The 21,287-nt window shown below is 35.5% G+C and overlaps 1 protein-coding gene across 1 annotated transcript in view; it reads right to left on the bottom strand.

The window, feature by feature from the left end:
• HBS1L (HBS1 like translational GTPase) overlaps window positions 1–13,501 on the bottom strand; it is an 89,439-nt gene extending 75,938 nt beyond the window's left edge. Inside the window, 3 exon segments of the mRNA XM_079147111.1 lie at window positions 1,909–2,037; window positions 9,860–9,925; window positions 13,308–13,501. Coding sequence (XP_079003237.1) covers window positions 1,909–2,037; window positions 9,860–9,925; window positions 13,308–13,350 — 238 coding nt within the window. The 5' untranslated portion in view covers window positions 13,351–13,501.
• Between the last annotated feature and the right edge of the window lie 7,786 nt (window positions 13,502–21,287).

Below are 21,287 nucleotides of genomic sequence, written 5' to 3'. Positions count from 1 at the left end.
GAGACTTTAGGTAAGGTTAAGAAATTAGTTGGGAGGGAGAGGGGTATGAAAAATGGTGGAATGAGACAGACATCATTACCCATGTACATGTATGATTACACGAATGGTATGAATCTACATTGCACACAACCATAGAAATGAAATGATGTACCCCATTTGTGTACAATGAATCAAAATGCAATGGAATGATGTACCCCATTTGTGTACAATGAATCAAAATGCAGTCTATAAAATTTTTTTAAAAATTTGTTTTAAACATTAAAAAAAAAAGGAATTAGTTGGCTTAGCTGGTGCAACCTCAGACAAGTTCTTTTCTGTGTATCATGTCCTCCCCTGTAAAAGGAGGACAATTGCTTTCCTACAAAGTTGCTGTGACAACTAAATATGTTAACACCTGAACAACATTTAGAATAGTCCCTGGACAGCATTTAGTAAAAGAAGCCATAATCATTATTACTGTTATCATGCAATTACTTATATATGTCAAGTTGGAAGTTTAACTTTTCTTCTGAAGTCTAACTCTGAATTTCATAACACCTTAATCTTTGTCCACTGAGGCATACATAGCAGATGAAAAGATGAGACTTATACTCTATTCCTGTCTCCTCATCTGACAACGGTAACTATAACACTTTTTTTCAAAAATACTACAGAAGTCAAGGGTAGTGGCACACACCCATAATGCCAGCTACTAGGAAGGATAAGACAGAAGGATCAAAAGCTCAAGGCTAGCCTTGGCAAACTATCAAGACTACTTCAAAATTTAAAAGGCGGGGGCTGGGAAGATAGCTCAGTCAGTAGAGTACTTGCCTTGCAAGCACAAAGTCCTGGGTTCGATCCCCAGCACCACAAAAAAAAAAAAAAAAAAATATTTAAAAGGCAGGGCGGGGGTGATGTAGCTCGTTGGCAAAACGCCCCTATGTTCATTCCCCAGTACTGCAAAAATAAACAAATAAAAACACTATTAAAGAGTTCACATAATAGCTCCTCTACTTTTATCCAGATATTAAAATGTATTTGCAGAGTTGATAAAGAATTTTTTTTATTTCTTCTGTCTCTTTTCTTTCTGCTTTCTATTTTTGTATATTTATGTATTCTTTCCATTTTTCTTGATTTATTAAGCAGTTGATATAATTTTTTTGACTTATTCAAAGATCAGCTCACAGATTTCTCCACTTCTTCTGTTTTCAAATTCATTATAAACACAGAAAAGTTACACTGCAGAAAAAGTCAATCGGCTTATCCCTGCTTACTATCACAGATAACAGTGATATATCTGGAGTTCTGCTATCAATATATGCTGGATAATGTTTGCGGCAACATGATGTTTCAAATTTATAAGCCAAAAATGTAATATCTTTGTTAAAATGTTTATAAGAGTTGAAAATAAGCAAACTCAACCAATGTCACTTCCATGTACAAGTTCTTCCTTGAAGTTTAATTTACACATATGTGAACAATTAGGACACTTGTACAGTGTTATTTTGGCCTTCAACTTTTTGTTTTATAAAGACTTTTGGTACTTAAAAATCTTTGAAAATAAGGAAGTTTATATCCTCTAATCATAATCTCCCCAAAAAGCTTATGAAACAATATTCTTAAAATGTTCTTATAACAAATCACTCAAGCTTTTTCTTAAGGAAAAGAAAGAGGAAAGAATGGGATGATTAGATCAAAAATTCCAGCTACTGAAAATTAACCATACAATCAAATTTTCAATCACATAGTTAAATATACTACTCAAAATATGCTTAATAAAATGCAAATTTTCCTTGATATAAAATATTCTTGTATTATTACTGTCCATTCACTATTATGAACAATCACAGTAAAATTAAAATTCTAATATATTTAATTATTAATCATTTTTAGGCAAGAAATACAGATAATACTACTTTTTTACTATACCTTGATCAATTCCACTTAGCTGATGGTTCAAAAGAGAACTAGCAGAATCTTTCAGGTCTTCATAATCATACTCTTCTACGGGCTCAACAACTGAAGGCTTGTCACGTCGTGAGTAAATAAACTGAGCAGCTAGAAAGTAAAGTGATGCTGTGGTATAGCCATTTTCCATTAACTATTTTCCCAGAAGTTTTAAAAAACTTATTTGCTCAGTTAAGAAAATACTAAAGACTTATTGTATAATTAAGAAAATTAACAATAGTTTTCATTTCCCAAGAATTATTAATTTGTCACAATACAAACACCACCAAGCACACATGTCTTAACTTTTGAACAATGCACACTTTCAATCATTCACTGACATTATAACGAGTGTTATATACCTAACTACAATTTTCAGACATCAGTCTGCACTCTTATGCAATACGAGCAGTGTCATTACTAGTGACACTAGTCATTACTGGGCATTACGTATTGCATTAAAAGGAGGAAAGACACTCCAATATATTCTTGAGTGCTATTAATGAACTAAAGTAAGCAAAAGGGGAAATCATCACACATGTCCAAAGTACTAACTAGCTGGTCTACTGAAATCAATCCCAAAGATTGTTCAATTACAAGGGAATAAAATTAACCAATGTTATGAAGAACAAAAATATAAACAGAATATACAAAAGGTAAGGTGGCATTAGAGTTTTACATTACTAAGCTTTCTTTAAGAACATGACTATATTTATGAGTTATAAATAAATGTAACATATTCAGTCCTCCCACAGAATGCCTACATTTTACTTTTGTATGTGTTTTCAGAACGACATTACTTATAAGAAGGAAATTGTGTGTAAAATTTACAAATAGTACACAGAACATAAACCTATGGCCTAAGCTGAGTGTGTGATGATAAACACCTGTAATGGGGGCTGAGGCACAGAATCACAAGTTAAAAGCCAGCCCAGCAACTAGCAAGACACTGTCTCAAAAAAAAAAAAAAAAAAAGAGTAAAAAGGGCTGGTGATGTAGCAGTAACACACCCCTGGGTTTGATGCCCAGTACCAAAAACAAAAACAAACAAACAAAAAAAAAAAAAAAAAAAAAACATGGCTTAGGTATAATACCTATACTGAGAAGGCCATTGCACAGATGCTCTCAATTCACAGTATAAATCGATGGCCTTATTATAATAGGAAGGCAAAGAAGAAAAATGTAATAACATATTTTAATAGCCAAAAGAATAATACAGATAGGAAAGTGTTGCAAAAGCACAGAAGGTTAGTAACTGAAGACTGAAACAGTTTTAATAAAGGAGGTAAGAAAACAGGAAAAGCAGAAGAGATGGAAGAGAGCTTAGAGAAAGAGAACTGAGTAAGAGACATACAGAGAAACTGACAGAATTCAACCTATTCTATAATGCATATTTCCTTACCACAAATTAGCTCATACTAATTGGTACACAGGGGAATGATGAGGTATAACATTAAAGATGCTTTAATTTCTAAAACTTTTCCCCCAACATTTCAATGTTCTGCATCACCATGTAAAGAAACAAGTTGAAACCCAGTACAGCAACCAAAAAGGAATATAATATTGCAACTCCGGTTATATTGTAAAGCCACATAGCCCCACATTCTTCTCTTGACTCAGTCTGGCCATATACTCCGTTTGAGAGTGCTTACTGTTTGCCTCTCCCAAGATCTTTGAGCACTTTGCCTCTGCAACATCACTCATTAATTTCAATCCTTTCTTACATTTTCCATCAAGCTTTTACAATTTGTTTTAAATGTACAGATTTGCATTTATGGGAGTATTTCTTCATTAGGAAGTTAATGTATCTTTTCAAATGTGCAAGTATTTTTATTAAGATGATTAGTTTTTGTTAGTACACCATAGGTTGAGCAATCTGTCCTGATCCTACTTCTTCCCATAAGCTATTTTTAGTAATTAATTTTGAAAACCACAAATTACTTCAGGAATTAAATATTTCTGAAATATTGTGTATGTGGATCTCTCTCCTTTCTTTTAAGTAATGATATGCCTTAAAATCCAAGATATCTAAGATTTAACATAGTGCAGTATACTAAAAACTGTAAACAGGGTCATCTTGAGTCTGGTAATTTACAAACTGCTCTTCTGGCTTTTAAACTGTATTCAGTTTAGCCTAAATTTAACAAATATACTTCCTCTAGCTTCTTCTCATACCTTTAACTATGAGGAAGAAATCTAAGACAAATTAAAACACTGAAATCATGATGTTTCCTCAACAAAGTTTCACTTAGAAAATACGGACAAGGGCCAGGTGTGGTGAGGCACGCCTGTAATCCCAGCTGCTCAAGAGGCTGAGGAAGGAGGATCACTAGTTCAATGCCAGTCTCAGCAAAAGTGAGGCACTAAGCAACTCAGTGAGACTCTGTCTCTGAATAAAATACAAAACAGGGCTGGGACTGTGGTTCAGTGGTTGAGTGACCCTGGGTTCAATCCCTGGTACCAAAAGAAAAAAGAAAAAAAGAAATACTGACAGGGAAGAGGCAATTCTTGATGTACAGGCTTCTACTCTACCTCACAGTAGCTATTCTTGACAAGGGAGGGTTCCTAATACCACTACACCCTCCCTCACACATAAATCCAACTCACAAACCTGTACTATTGCCATTATTTTGGAAGTAGTAATAGTTTGATTTGCTAGGGAGGAATGCAGGGTAGAAAAAATAGTTACTGGGGGAGAGAAAGGAAGCAGTCCAAACCTTTGAAGTTGAAATGAGAGCCCAAAGGCAAGAAGTGAAATAAAAGTTATACCAGAGAAAAGTATGATGAGAAAATAAGATATAAAATACTATTCTTCTTTAAACTCTAAATTTTAAAGCTCTATGATGGAAGTACTTTCTTAAAAAAATAGATATCCATAGTGATTTTTCAAATTTAAGGCATTTTAACAAACACAAAAGTTCAAAGAATTCAAAAGCTAACTCCTGAAACTACCTAAAATTGTTTCCTAAACACCTTCAGGTCAAAATCATGGGAGCATGGAAAGATATAGCTCTCCAAGTTTCATCCCTGGAACTTCTGATGCAGTGGTGCTGACACTGAGCAACCAATATGTATTTTTACCAATTACTTCCACTGGTTCATATCATTGGAAAAGGTTAGGAAACTCTGACCTGTAAGTCTCCCTCTCATCTATCACACCTATACTCCACTTTGTAAACTGTCATCAGTTACCTGCCTAAAATAGTATCCCCCTGATTTAAAAACCTCAAATAAGTTCACACTACAAACACAAAATTAAAAACATCTTCCACAATATGGTTCCTACTTCTCCTTGCCTAGTTCTTTTTCCTGCTACATCTTGAGTGAATTCTTTGAGTCTCTGGAAACAAGACTCACTAAGAGGCCACTGCTTAAGCAATGTTGTTTGCTCTTCCTGAGGTGCCATTTTCACTCCCAAATTTGCCAGTCCAGTTCGCATATCCTGCCAGAAGCCTACCCAGAGGACTCCAGTCAGGTTCATGTTCTCCACCTACCAAACTACTACAATAAGCTGCAAACGGGCCTTTATAAGCTGCCTTATAGCAAATTAATGGGAGAATACATTAGAACGAAGTTTTTCTTACACATAAATTGATACCTGATAAAGATTTTGAACTGGGATAGAGCAAATAAGGATTACTTCTAATCATACTAGTTGATACAAAAAGACATTCAAATAGTTCTACATGTAAGCTCTTTTTGCTATACCTACTCTTCAACATTCAATACTCAGTATCAAAACCAATCTTTCTAAAGGAAATTAAAAAGCTATTAATTTAGAAATCACCTTTCCATCAGGAAAACTGCACTTAGTTGAACTCAAAACAATACAAATGTGCTGGTACAATTTAGAGAGAAATTCCTATTAACTGGCAAAGTAACTCAATTACCAGACTTCAACAGACTATTAATTAGTAAAGATCATCTCTTCAATGAGACCACTGTTTGCTTTTATTTCAATTATTTTAAGTGAGAAGTAGAAAGCATGTTGGAAAGGGGGAAAAAGTAAACACAAAACATGTAGATTAATTTTTACTTGATGAACTTCTCAAACTCAATTAAATTTACCTCCAAATTCACATGTTTTTGCTCAAAATAAAGTTTGTCAAAGAAGAAACTTGAATTATCCTCCTTTGATAATGATAGTTACTTGTTGATGTGTAAATAAGTATCTCTCAAAGCCAGACTCTCCAAAATATAAATATACGCAAGATCAACATACGCTCATCAAGAACTATGAAAGACACATGGATAAACTGTGATCCTATCCTCAAGAAAGCTAGGCCACAAATGCAAATATCAGAAAAACAACTTTGGGCCAGGCATGATAGCTCATGTCTGTAATCCCAGAAGCTCTGGAGGCTGAGGCAGGAGGATTGAGAGTTCGAAGCCAGCCTCAGCAAAAGTGAGGCACTAAGCAACTCAGTGAGACCCTGTCTCTAAATAAAATACAAAACATGGGCTAGGGCTGAGGTTCAGTGGTTAAGTGCCCCGAGTTCAATTCCCTGTACCAAGAAACAAAAACAGAAAAAAAGAAAAACGATTTTGGAAGGCCTGACCTTCATACTATAAATAAGTTCATTACTCAATATTAAATGTTATTTATCCAGAAAAGCCCACCTAAATGAGAGTAAGACTGCAATAGTAAGGTGTCTTTTGGGAATCCCTGTATGAAGGGTTCTACCCTTATACAAACCATATTTGACCAAGTTTCAAGTAATGAAGACCACAACTCTTGTAAATCTCTTGAATCTATGTCCAAATCCAGAAGTACACTCTTGCCATAAACAAATGGTTCCCAATGCCACAAACACAATCCAGTGGGTTTTTTAAAACCATTGCTGTGTCTCACCCTGGGTTTCTAACTCTTGGTTCCTCTCCACCTTCACCTCTAAACTGCATTTCTAACAAGCTCTCAAGTGATGATGATGGTACAGGGACCACACTTTAAGAACACTGTCCTAAATATCCTCATCTTCCCTAAAGTCTTCTAACTAGTCTGCCTACATCAATTTATGTACTGTACTTCTTTCAATCTACTGTCTGCCCTGCAGAAGAGATGTTTTTAAAATTCAATTCTAATACTACACCCATATCATCTTCTCAGTTATACACAAGTGTGTCTCGCTCCCTACTGCACTTCAAATATGAGTGATAAGGACAGAGCTACCAGGCATCACTTTGTTACCTCTAAAATTTAAATTACCTAAGTCAACTGTGATACTGAATTGTAGGAGCACCAAAGGGCAAAGTACCTAAGGGAATTCTTGGAAAAAGGAAAATTTCTTTTATGCCTGTATCCCTATAAAACTGTATCCTGTATCCTCTGAATCCCTCAATAAGGAGCTCTGAAAGAATGCTGGTTATTAAGTTATCTCTCAGCTTCTAACCACATTTACGTAGCTTTCTGATGCTGATGTTCAAGTTTTACAAAGTACATTTCCTCTTTGACAGCTGGCTCCCTTTTAGCATCAGCCACTAAGATGCTAAAAGGAGACTAGAAGGCTGGAGGAAGAAGGCCCGCGTTCCCTCCCCGCCACCTTTTTTTTTTTTTTTTGGTGGAGTGGGGGAGTGCTGGGGATTGAACTCAGGGACACTCCACCACTGAGCCACATCTCCAGTCCTATTTTGTATTTTATTTAGAGACAGGGTCTCACCGAGTTGCTTAGCACCTTGCTTTTGCTGAGGCTTTGAATTCGCAATCATCCTTCCTCAGCCTCCCAAACCACTGGGATTACAGGCAGGCACCACCATGCCCTGTTGCTCCTTCCCTTTTGTTTCTTGTTGTCATCAGCATCACCCTGGCAATACTTCACCTTGCAAAAGCAGTTTGCTCCAGTAAACAGTTATTAATATAAGTTTTCAATTTTTCCAGAATTCCCAGAATCGACATCAACTTGCCTCTTTACTCCCTAGATCTTAAGAGCAGAGAGTAGATTGGAATTATCTCTTCAAAAGGTTGAAACCCAGCTTCAAAAGGTCCCTTCAGAGGCACAAGCATCAAGGCAGCGGCTCCCTAGTCCCCTGGGTGAACCTCAGAGGCAAAGCAGCAAAGCAGAACCCTGTCCTTGTGGTCTAAGTCCCATTTCCACGGTCTTCAAAAAGATCAGCTTCAACCTCATCCATTTGTTCTACTCAAAACAAGAGATGGTAAATACTTCTTGTAGTTACTACCTTCTTGATATTTTGGTTGTCCTTTTTGTAGTATTTGTTTTGTAATATCTGCTCAACAACTTCTTTTTGTATTAAATTTCCTCTGATAAAAAACTGGTACAATTTTCTTCTACTAACAGAATCCTGAATGACAAGAGTGAAACAAGGAAGAGAGAAAAGGCCATGATTAGGCTAAATAAATAAAGTATCTGATCTTAAGAGCAGCCCTACAAATAAAAAGCCAGATGCATTTCAGAATAACAAGTAACAGGAAAGAGATGTCAGGAAGAATAGAAGTATTAAAGACAAGTTCTAGAGCAAGGGATATATTTGGTCTTCAAAGTCTGAAAATGGACTAAAGCAGGTACAGTTTACAGGACATCTCAGTACATTATAGGGTAATTACAATGAGAAGGGTGACTTAGACCATTAGAGTTGCTATAACAAAATATCATATAAACTGGACAGCCTGCAAACAACAGAAATTTATTTCTGAAAGTCCTAGAGCTGGTAAGTCCAAGATCAAGGCAGGTTCTGGCTCACAAACAGCACTTACTTGCCATGTCCTCGCAAGGTAGAAAGGCAAAAGGATCTATCTAAGACCTTTGCTAGAAAGGCACTAATCCCATTCATGAGCACTCTGCCCACATGACCTAATCACCTCCCAAAGGACCAACCTCCTAATATCATCACCTTGGGTATTAGGATTTACATATGAATTTGGAGAAGAAAACTTTCAGACCATAGCAAAGGGCTCTGAAGGTAATGGTAATTATATTAAACCTTTAAACTAAAGGTGTGAAAACTGAATTTAATGGATTACACTTATGCAACACCTAACTATAGTTAAATCGTATCCCCTTTTTAATGCTATATTAAAATTTAGCAGGATATTTTCACCCACTGTATGTAATAGGCTAAAATTGAAGGAAAATGTATTATTAGAGAAATGTGTAAAAGAAAGGTTAAAAAAACCGAGTGTGTTCTTTATATGATGACAAAGAAATCTTTGAAGAGATGAACAGAAGATGCAGCTCTGCTGTGAAATCATACAGGAATCTGAACTCTAAAATCTCTCTGTGGCTCTATCAAACAGAGACCTAGCCAGGCACACCTGTAATCTCAGTGACTCAGGATGCTGACACAGGAGGATCTCAAGTTAAAGGCCAGGCTCAGCAACTTATTAAGACCCTACCTCAAGAAAAAAATGAATAAAAAGGGCTGGGGAAGAAATACCCTGCATTCATTCCTGGTTCCAATAAAAAAAAGGTCTGAAGTACAGGTATTTGGTATTTACCAAACTGCTTAAAAGTAGATAATCCCCAAAGTACTAAACTTCACATTGTATCCCATAAATATGCACAATTATTGTGTATCAATTTTTTTTAAAAAACACTATAAAGTACTGTAAAATAGGAAAGTGGAAATCTCACTCTAATATTCAAAACAGCCTTAGAGATATAAAATTAACTGCTGTCTGCCTCCAGAGGTTTTAGACCTTCATTACTAAATTACCATTTTAGTGCATTTAGATTAACTGCATGTTGCAAAGAATATTGGAAAACTCACTCTTCAGAATTTCCTTCAAACTGTTAAAACTGAATGATGTAGTCAAAACCTTAAATGTTATTCATGGGTAAAGAAATCAACATATATGTATCTTTTTAAGCATTACATATTATAGTCTTATAGAACACTCTGGCCCTCAAATGACAATAGTATTTACTCGACATTTTTCAACATTCATATTAAGGAAACTGAATTGTTTTTTAAAATTCACCTGTTGATGGCGAAATACAATAATCATCCTCTACAGATTGACCATAGAAATCATCATCTTCAAAATCTAAAATCAAAAAAAGAAATAAATTAATTTACAAGTTCTTTTTATATCCTCCCTTGTTAATGATATATCTAAATTCTCTGTCAAAATTTTTAAAACTTGGAAATGTCTACTTTTCCAAAAAATTCTAATAATTTCACTTACAAAGTAGATATTTACTGACATTCTATATTTATAAAAATATACACGATTCTTCCACTTTTAAGTTGACTTTTAATAAGTTTTCCAAATTTTCACTCTATGTGATCAAAAAATAACAATAATCCTATAGCAATAAGCTCGAACTGTCTTTCCAATGTTGACAAAATCTTTAAAAAGCCATCCATCCATGTTTTTCACCAAGTGCTCACTATAGCCAAATCCTTCTTTTCAAAAGAACTGACTAGCATGTCTAGGTCCCAGGAACAGTTTTTCTTCACTGTACAGCTACGAAACCTCCACAAAATCAGCTTACCCCTAAAATACTCACTTTCTTTACAGCTAACTAGTCTCTCTTCCTACTGACTGGAATAAGCTCTTTGCCCAGATTTCCCAAAGGTTGTTTCTTCTCCTAGCTAAGGTTTCAGCTTAAATGCCACCACTTTCCATAAGTCTTCCCTGACCACTCTGGGTAATGCAGCAAGCCTCCCTACCACCTTTGCCCTCTAGTACACAACAATTTAATGTCTTAAAAGAACCCCACCTGTTTTACTCCATGAGCATATCATCAGGACAAGAATTGGTTTAGCCAAGTTCCTGGCACACATTTGGTAGTAAATAATTATTTGTTTTATTACAAATTAATGAATCAAACTATTTAAAACTAAAAACCCCCAAGGAAACAATTTTATACACATGTATTCATTCACTGATTTAACAAACATTAACACTCAACCAGGGACTACTTGAGAGGCACTTGCATTACAAAAGTGAGCACATTTCCAATTATCCCCAAACCAAAAATCTGACAGGGAATATACATAAGAAAATGGCAACTACAAAACTATGCATAACAAGTGTTCAACATGAGATTTACAGGGCAATAATATAAACACACATATGAACAAAACTAGAATTAGGAGTAAGATGCTAGGAGAAGATCCCCAGGAATATAACATCCGAAGAAACAAAGGATAGAGTTAGCCAGTTTTGAAGGTATTCATGCATCAGAAACATCATGCTTAAACGCTGATACCAAATGTGACTGACAGAGAAAAATCAGACAAAAGGTATTCATGGATAAAAATGTATATTATTATTATTAGATCATAATCCCAATTTAATAAATAACAATTTGTTATTTAAAAAATGAGGGGCCATTCACATATAAAAACTATATATTTTCAGTCATTATGTCAACAAAAATCTTTACTAAGTCAATTTGTCAATACTGAATTGGATCCTGAAGTGCTATAATATAAAAACATTTGGAATATTTACTACATGTAAGACCTTACACTGGCTACTGAGTCAAATACAAAATTAAAGTAGGGCTTTTAAAGTAGTATATGAGGCAACCATGTAAAGTACTATCCAAACTACAGAGAAAAAACAAAGTAGGAGTTAAATGAACCAAAGAATTTTAGAGCACAAACACTAATGAAGTTAAATTACTCAGGTGAATTTTTCTAAATTATTGAGAGTCCAAGGGAAATCTTAACTGGGAAGAACAAACAAACTGAACCCTGAAAATATATAAATTTTTATAAGCAGGAAAGAGGAATGAACTTTCCATGCTACAGGAACTACTTGGTTATGATGTCATCAATTGTTCCAAAGAAAACATGGCAACCTGATCTCAGGTGGCCAAGAGGAGAAGATACTTACCACTCAATCCCTGCAGGGCAGTCAAGAACCTCTCCTCCAGCAAACTTTCCTTAATACAGAAATCCTGCTTCACCCCAACCCCCAACCCATTCTGAATTACTCTTTTGTAGACCCTATACCATTCTGTCATTACTTTTTGTAGTCTCTCCCATTATCATGTTAGTTTTTATTATCTCCTTAGACTACCCTTCAATGTTTTAATGTCATTCCCCAACCTCAGTACTTTAAGCACTCAACTACGGTTGGTTAAGGAAATCATGGCTACTAAAGAAATGAATGAATAATAATAAAACCTATTCATGTCATTTAGTTTATAATTGCACAAACACCTCCTAATCAGGCATAGTGACACAGGTCTGTAGTAGCACAGGACGCTAAGGTGGGACGATCACTTAAAGGAATTCAAGGCCAGCTTAAGAAAAATAGCAAAATCATGTTTCACACACACACAAAAATCTGTCTCATCATTTCTCAGGTGACAGCGGCCCACATGACGATGTTTAAAACCACCAGAACACTTACTTAAAAGGATCTCCATTCTAACACATACCAGGCAGACTGTACTAGATCAAAGTCTCCAAATGTAGCACAGGGTGTTAGTTGCCTAAATCTACTACATCATATTGATATTTAAAAACAATCTACTGGGGGTGCCAATAATAACCACCAACATATTAAACGCTACATGCTTTACACTTTACAAAGCAATAGGTCTTTATTCCTGTTCTGCATTAGTTCCTATGTGTTTCTATTTTCATTTTGTATGATGCTTGGTAATGCCTATAATTAGGCAATGAATGACACCCTCCTTTGAAAATTACTTTTAGCTCCTTTTAAACTACTAGAGAATTTTCATATACCCATTTGTGATTTTTTTTCAGTTTTTTTCATGTAAGTTCTTTTCCATGCCCTTTATTCTAACACTGCTTTTTACTTCCATTTCAAAATATGTATACTGAGTACTAATGGTCAAGAGCTGAGTACACGGCTCAAGATTATCTGATCGACTTATTCTGTGGGTCTTTTGAGTATCTTCTCTGTCTTCTACATTTTTTTACTTGAAATTCATTGAAAATAAATTAATGTTACTTCAAGCTAAGTTGTGTGGTAAAAACATGTGGACATATACAAAAAATTTACCATGTAAATCCTAAACAATTACAGCAGATCAGACGAACATGGGCACTAAGTCCATCTGTGTTTTACTAATACACAACTTTTTACAGACATTTCTAAAAGGGGAAACAGGGTTAGAAGGAGACCCGCAAGTGCCCAACCTGGGAGAAAACAACGGGATAGGTGATAATATTATGTGCCTGATACATCGGATCCTAACCTCGCTAAATATCCTTCCTATATGAAGCTGTGCGGCACCTACCCCTACCCTAAATAAGTTAAGTCCCAGAAGGCAGAAATTACGAGTTAACATCATTAGCTCTGAGACGCCCTATTATTTCCCATCTGGGCCTCCACGAATTTCGGCCTGGCGCCACTGAAGAACTTGGACTGTAGTGAATGTCAACGGGCAGGGTCCCCAGCTGGAACAGTGAAAATGTCCCGGCGTGGCCCTCTTACCTACCTTCGTCGTAGTTATAGCCCCGGACATTCCGATGCCGGGCCATGGCAGCAGGCAGGGCGTTTGCCACAGCACTTTCAAAAACAACCCTCTTAGATACTGATAAGGCGCCAACTGCGGACAGAGGACCCCTTACGCGCCATCTTGGCTTCCGGCAGGCCCCTGCGCCAGGAGCCTGCGCACGCGCGACGTCTCATCCGCGCACTGCGCGACGGCAACCTCTCAGGGTCACACACCGCCTCCTGAGAACGCATGCGCACTCATACTCATGGAGGGAACGTTTCGGAGCGGCCCCACCCACAGACAAGTTGACTGACGTGGAATTTCAAAGCTGGGAAATTCCGCCGCCTACAACTTGCTTGCTTGGATTACGTGTTACCAGCCGAGATCTTTGACCTACTCCAGCATTCTAGATTGTTTTCCAAATTTCATTTCTAATAGTATCCTGAAAAAGCTGCCTCTGTGTTCAATAAGAATAGAACTTTTTTTTAATCTAATTTTACATCTTTGAGACATAGGCACACAAATTTGTATAAAATGCAGGATAAGAAATAGGCCAGGGAGGGGGCACCATTTTTAAACAAACATATGGTTAAATTTAGATTTGGCTGCTGTAGACCCCCATGGTTTTGCATAATTCACTTCATACATGGACTCCATCCTTCTTTAACACTCTAAAAAAACAACTCTGTGCCCTTCGCTGCGTAAATGATCTTCATCAGCATCATGAAAGAGCCAGTGAACATTCATTGAATACATAACCATAGGTAACATACTAAGCGTATTAAATATAGCTTTTTAGACATAGCACTGGCCTTAGGTGGTGAGGATGAATATTGTGGATACATTAATATATAACCTGCTATTAAATGTCTTCATTCCTTAGAACATATAGTTAATAATGCTATATAAAACCCAACCTCATTATCATACTCACTTCCTTTAAGCTTGTTTTTGAAATGGTGATACCATGCATCAAAGCAGATGTCATAGTCTAGAAACAAATTAAGAGCTTACTCAGCTTTTAATAATTCACAATAGAAATAATGAGAGTAATACGAATTTAACTCATATTTGTAAGTGGCTTAGAACGTAATTTATACCTGCATTTGAATATGTCTGACTACCAAATGGTCCTTAGCTATCATTGCTGTTTAGTACAGCTCAATTACAGAATTTTTATGCAAAAATATAATTGCTAATTTTGTATCAATTTTAAGTGTTTTCTTTCTTTACACCTTTAAATAATTTTTGTGCTGCAGCCTGTTTTTTTATCAAATGGGGATAATAATACTACCTAATTCATAGAGTTGTGAGTAATAATTTATCCACGGAAGAGGTTATAGTACAGAATGTACAAGATACTTAAAAATTTTGTTATTAAAATATGAGAATGACAGCATCCACTCCACTGTAATTATCGATAACTAGTTTAGATACAACTCACTGAGCTAACTTGCTGAGGAAAATGAGCTATGAGTTTACCATATAAAGTACAGGAGCAGTGAATAAGAAAAGAATACTTCTGCCTGGGTGGTGGTATGAAATTTGACTCTGTGTCATCAAGAATGCACTCACTCCCTCAAAATTTTAAATACAGGAGCACCTCAAGGCATCTCAATTCATATGGTCCCAAAAGCAAAGGCCTCACTGACTTCCTCAGAAAGTCTGGAACTTTTGACCCACTACACCTAGGACTCTCTAGTGTGATTATGGCTTGGTGGAAAGTACCATAACTTTGGAGGCCTAATTTTGCTTCTTTCTGTCTGTTAATGTCTTTGGGCTTAATTTCTTCATCTGTAAAATGGATACATAAGAAAATCTTTGTCTTCTATTTTGTTGCAAAGTAAATGAAGTGATACAAGTAAAAACAGTTACACAGTGGGTACTCAATAAATGCTTTCTCCACCTCATTAGTTAGAAAGCTGTATCTTTGTTTCTCTACCACCCTAATATCTGGAACTTTGAATGTTTCCTAAATGAATGAGTGAATACAAAAGGAGAAATATAGTGATAGATCTGTTGCTGTAGGAAAACTCACAAATACTAAAAGTGTACAGGTAAATAATTCATTTTTATATTAATTGGTGAAAAACTGTAAGTGAAAGTAGCTTGACTACATTTATGAAAAAAGTTTATGACGGTATCACTGAAAACAATAAACCACGTATATATTTAAAATATATGATTTTGACATGTATACTAGTAAAACCATCAATCCAATCAAGATAGTGAACATATTCAGAATCCCAAGAGATTCTTCAAGTACTTTTATATCCAGAATATAAAAATTCTAAAATATCCAAGATTTCCTGCCCCTTCCTACTTCCTCACTGTGGCCCTTAGCATCAACTTACCACCTGTCACTGTAGATTTATTGGCATTTTCTAAAAAGTTATATGAATGAAATCATGCAGTGCAGTGTGGTTTTATTTTATTTTCTTTTTTTTTTTTTTTTTTTTTTTTTTTTTTTTGGTGGTGGGGAGAGTACTGGGGATTGAACTCAGGGGCACTTGACCACTGAACCACATCCCCAGACCTACTTTTTATTTTTATTTTTTATTTAGAGACAGGGTCTCAAAGACTGACTTTGAACTCCTGATCCTCCTGCCTCAGCCTCCCTAACTTCTGTGATTATAGATTTTTTTCCTTTATCTTTATCCACTCAATATAATTGTTTTGAGATTCAACCATGTACTTAAATCAATAGGTCATCCCTTTATATTACTGATGATAATTCCACTGTATGGATATACAACAATTTGTTTTTCCATTAACCTATCAATGTATATTTGGGTTGTTTCCAATTTTGGCTAATACTAATAAGACTACTATAAATATCCATGTTTATCCATGTTCATGGAATTTTTATATATAATTTTTATAATACTAATAAGACTACTATAAATATCCAAATCTTTGTATGGGACTGAACTTTATTTCTCTTGGGTAATTACCTAGGAGAAGATGGTTGGATGATATAATAGGTTATCTTTAGCTTTTTAAAGAAAATGGCCAACATTGTAACATAACATTTCCAGGAATAACAGTTCCATGTCCCTCTTATCCTTCCAACATTTCATGGGATCAAAGAGGTTGTGCTTTATTTAACATTCCTATATCATCTTTGGCAAAGCATCTGTTTGAATCTTTGGTTGATTTTTAATATGGTGTTTTGTTTATTTTGTGGTGCTAGAGATTGAGCTCCGGGCCTCATAAACCCCAGGTAAGCGCTCTACCACTGAGCTACATCTCCAGCACTTTGTGTTTGGTTTTTGGTTGGTTTGTTTGTTTTTCTTTACAGTGCCTGGGATCAAACATGGGTCCTCAGCCATGCTAGACAAGTGCTCTAACTCTAAACTATATCTCCAACTTGAGTGTTCGTTTGCTTAGTTTTGAGTTTGGATAGTACTTTTTGTATTCTAAATGCAATTTCTTTATCTAATATGTAATTTGGAAATATTTCTCCCAGTATGTGCTTCATCTTTTCATTCTCTCAACAGTTTTTAATGAAAGTTTTTTTGTTTTGATAAAGTCCAATTAGTAATTTTTTTTTATTTAATGGATTGGGTTATTGATTTTGTATCTAAGAAATCTTTATGGCACAAATGGTATGCCTTTACGCCATGTACAAACAGAGAAACAACATGTATCCCATTTGTATACAATAAAAAATAAATTAAAAAATAAAATAAAATAGTGAAAAAAAAAAAAAAAAAGAAAGAAATCTTTATGGGAGTCAAGGTTACAAACACTTTCCCTTGTATTTTTTTAAGGGTTTTCAGTTTGGGGGTTTACATTTAGATTTAGGATACATTTTCCTAGTTGAGTTACAAGGTTTGGATAAAAGTTCATTTCTTGCATGTGAGTGTTTAATTGTTCCAGATGTATTTTAAAACAATTAGAATCCTTTCTCCACAGGGTCACATCTGTATCTTTATCAAAAATCAGTTGTGGTGAGTGCAGTGACAAGTGCCTGTAATCCCAGCTACTGTGGAGGATGAGGCAGGAGAAGCGCAAGCCTGGGCAATTTAGCTAGACCCTGTATCAAAAAATAAAAAGGGCTGGGGATGTAGTTCAGTGGTAGAGCATGTTTGCCTAGCATGTGTGAGACTCTATTTTCAATCCCTAATCCATTAAAAAAAATCAATTGTCCAGAGTGATTCTATTTCTGGACTTTCCATTCTCTTCCACTGATACCCTGATCTATTGACCTAGCTTAACACCAATACTGTACTCCTCACAAATCTTTAAATCAGGTAGGATTACTACTCTGACTTTTTCAAAGTTCTCTTAGCTCTTTTATGTCGTTGGTATTTCCAAATGAATTCTAAAAGTAGCTTATCAATTGTTACAAGTGTTCTTTCTGAACATTTAACTGGTATTTTGCTGCCCATGTCAATCAATTTGGGGAAATTGACATTTTAACATTGAGCCAACACATACACGTCTCTCCATTTATAAAGATCATTAATTTCTCTTAATGTTTTCTGGATTTTAGTGTCTGGTCTTATATAACTTTTAATTATTTAATACTAAACATTTCTTAAATAATGATGCAACTGTATATAATAATATAAAAATTTTCAAGGTAAGGATATGAAATTAAGTCATTAAAATGAATAACTTAATAATTTTGTAATACACAAAAGTTGTATGCTTTATACATTGTATAATTTATATACAAAGTGTAAAATTAAAAAATTTGTGTATTAATATATTAAATGAACAAACATTATAAAAATAAAAAATAAAAATAGCTACATTAGTACAAAAATATCCCAAGAAATAAGGATATAGCTCAATGTTTGCTTATAGCTGCACAAGGCCCTGGGTTTGATTCCCAGTACTGAAATTTTTTGTATATATACATTTATACACACACACACACACACACACACACACACACATTCCTTTATATTCCCTGAATAAATATAAGGAAATATGTATAAGGTCCAAACTAGAGAATATTTATTGCTGGAAATAAAGAAAATTACATTAAATTTAAAAATATACTATGTTCATGGATTGAAAAAGTCAGTACTATTATGTTAAATAGGAGTGATGTCAATTCCTCTCAAATAAGTATATGTGTGTGTGTGTGTGTGTGTGTAAGTAAGTAATTTTGTAGTGGCAATTGTAGTCAAATTCTGTAATTTAAACAGGAATGCAAAGCTCCTAGAATAGTCAAGATAATCTAAGAAAAGAATCAAGTTGGAGGATTCACATTATCTGGGAAGATATTGCAGATATATACATACAGCAACATAGATGAGTCTCACAGGCATAGTGAGAAAGAAGAAGCCACACCTAAAGAGTCTGCTTTTATTCCATATAGATGAATTTTAGAACAGGCAAGACATTTTACAGAAGACAGGCTAATGTTTACTTCTGAGATGAGTGTCAATGAGGCTGGGGGAGAGAGAACTAAAGGGAGTTGTATGAGAGAGTGGAAATTTCTGTATATTGATCTGCAAGAATCACAAGTTTTTATACATGCATTAAATTTTATTATGTTGTACATTTAATATTTATGCACCTCGCATGAATTATACCTGAATTTTTAAAAACTAAAGAAAATGCAAAAAAATTCTTTTTGGAATTTTTATGACTATCTTAGATATTGCTATAACATTTTCTGAAACACCCCCTAGAAGTTCATCTATGAAATGCTTAATCCCAGTGCAGCAGAGTTCAGAGTTGGGAACTTTGGAAGGTAATCAGATCGTGGGAGCTCTAACCTCATCAATGGATTAATCGTAATTTAATGTAATAGGCTATTAGGAAGTGGTGGAAACTTTAGAAGATGGCACCTCATTGGAAGAAGTAGGTCACTAGAAGCATATCTTGGAGTGGTATCCCTTACCCTCCCCTGCTTCCTCTCTCCCTTTCTCTCCTGTCATGAGGTGAGCAACTTTGCTCTGCCACTCGCTTTCCATGATGTTCTACCTCATCAAAGGCCCAGTGATGTGGCCACATGACTATGGACTGAAATCCTGAAACTATAAGTTAAAATAAATCTTTTCTCATTTTAAGTTGTTTATCTCAGGTATTTTATCACAGCAACAAAAGACTAACCAACACAGATATGAAAAAAATATGTATGTCTAATATGTATAGACATATGAACGAAGTCTGCATTTCAAATATTTCCTTTATGCCCTTGTACTGTCCTGTTCTAAAGATATAAATAAGAAATTAGGGGCTGGGGAGATAGCTCAGTCAGTAGAGTGCTTGCCTTGCAAGCATAAGGCCCTGGGTTCGATCACAGCACTGCAAAAAAAAAAAAAAAAATTAGGACTTTGATACATTCCTGCTAAAATTCATTAAGAAATACATAAATAGCTACTAGAGTACAGACTGTTTTCTTTCTGTTTCTATTTTTAGCTCTTTGTTTCTTTTGTTCTGTTTTGGTTTTGTTACTAGAGGTTGAAACTCAAGGACGCTTTACTGAGCTCCATCCCCAGTCCTTTTTTATTTTTTATTTTGAGTTAGGGTCTCCTTAAGTTGTTCAGGCTGGCCTCAAAATCCTCCTGTCTCAGCCTCCGGAATAGTTGGGAAGACAGGTGTGTGCCACCACACATTTCCAAAAATAATTTTTTTACCTTCCTCTATGTAATTTCCCCTGACTTTCCTAAGATATTCTTCATTTTTTTCTTTTTCCTAATTTCTTTCCTCCTTTCTCTTTTTGAGGTCTGAAATCTGAGTAAAAGTTGGCAAGGTTCTGTAAACAGAACCTTACATCAAGGCAAAGCTCTGAACCCTAAGGAAGTGAAGCCATCCAGGGATTCCCTGTTTGACAGAAATCCTGATAGCATTACTAAACAAACAAGGAGGTCTTTCAGGAACACCGAACACATCTTCAAAGAAGATTCCATGGGTGATTTAAAATTTCTGGGTGGTATTATAGAGCTTACTGTAGAATGTATCAAAACCTTGGAAAGCTAATGGTGGGGTCATGAACTTTATAAAGCAGAGTGATCCCCTGCAAGAACAAAACAGAACTCAAGAGTTCTCTAAACCACTCCATGGGGAATACCAGCAAAACAATAACACCTGGGCAAAAAATTCTGCGGGAGAGTCTTTCAACCCCTGATCTCAGGCTCTCCAGCTGTCAAGCACTTTGTCAAGAAATAAAATAATAAAGCTATTTCAGAAGTCCTTTACAAGTTTCACTTTTTCAAAAGTTCATGTTGTTCTAAATGCTCTAGTAATAATTAATCCTCCAGTGTAGAATCTTTCAATGGGAAGATTTTAAGTCCAAACCGTTAGAAATTCAAAGGAGTTCCATTGTGATTTCCATGGCTGCCTGATTCCCCACCTTACCTGCCATGACTTTACCAACCCCTCTGGAAGCACCCTATGCCACAGCTCCTACTTTCATGGTCTCTAGTTCAGCCATGCTCTTCCTGCCCCAGGGCATTAGCACTTGCTATGCCTTCAGCCTCGAAAGTCCTTCTACCTCCATGCTCAGGAAGCCCCACTAGCATCACATATACTGAAATATACTCCTGACTGAAAAAATAAACACTGCTCCTCTGTGCCCTCAGAACACCCTCTGTCTGGGCTATAACACATATTTTAATTGCCCATGTTTGCTTCTACCCCTATCCACCTCCCAACTAGATCTGAGTTACTTTAAGGCAGGTACCCTCTTTAGTTTATCTTCTCTCTCCAGCACCCAAGATAGTGGGTGGTACAAACTGGACTACATAAAATAACTTTTGTTGAATGACTGTTAACTATACTTATAACATGTAAAATAAATATGTTTTGTAAAACATAAGAAGTACATGACTTTGGAAACAGCAGTGTGATCAGAATTCTGAAAAAAAGAAACTGAGAAAAGAAAAAGTGAATGGTATGGAAATAGAGACTGTGAGTAGAAATTTCTAGATTAAAAAAGTCTTTTCTATATAGACCCCAAAGAACTAAAAATGTGTCCACACAAAACTTGTACATGAATGTTCATAGCAGCATTAT

This window comes from Sciurus vulgaris, assembly GCF_902686455.1.
Source record: "Sciurus vulgaris genome assembly, chromosome: 7".
Taxonomy (NCBI): domain Eukaryota; kingdom Metazoa; phylum Chordata; class Mammalia; order Rodentia; family Sciuridae; genus Sciurus; species Sciurus vulgaris.
Note: the sequence above shows the minus strand (reverse complement) of the source record. Positions and strands in the feature narration are given on the sequence as shown.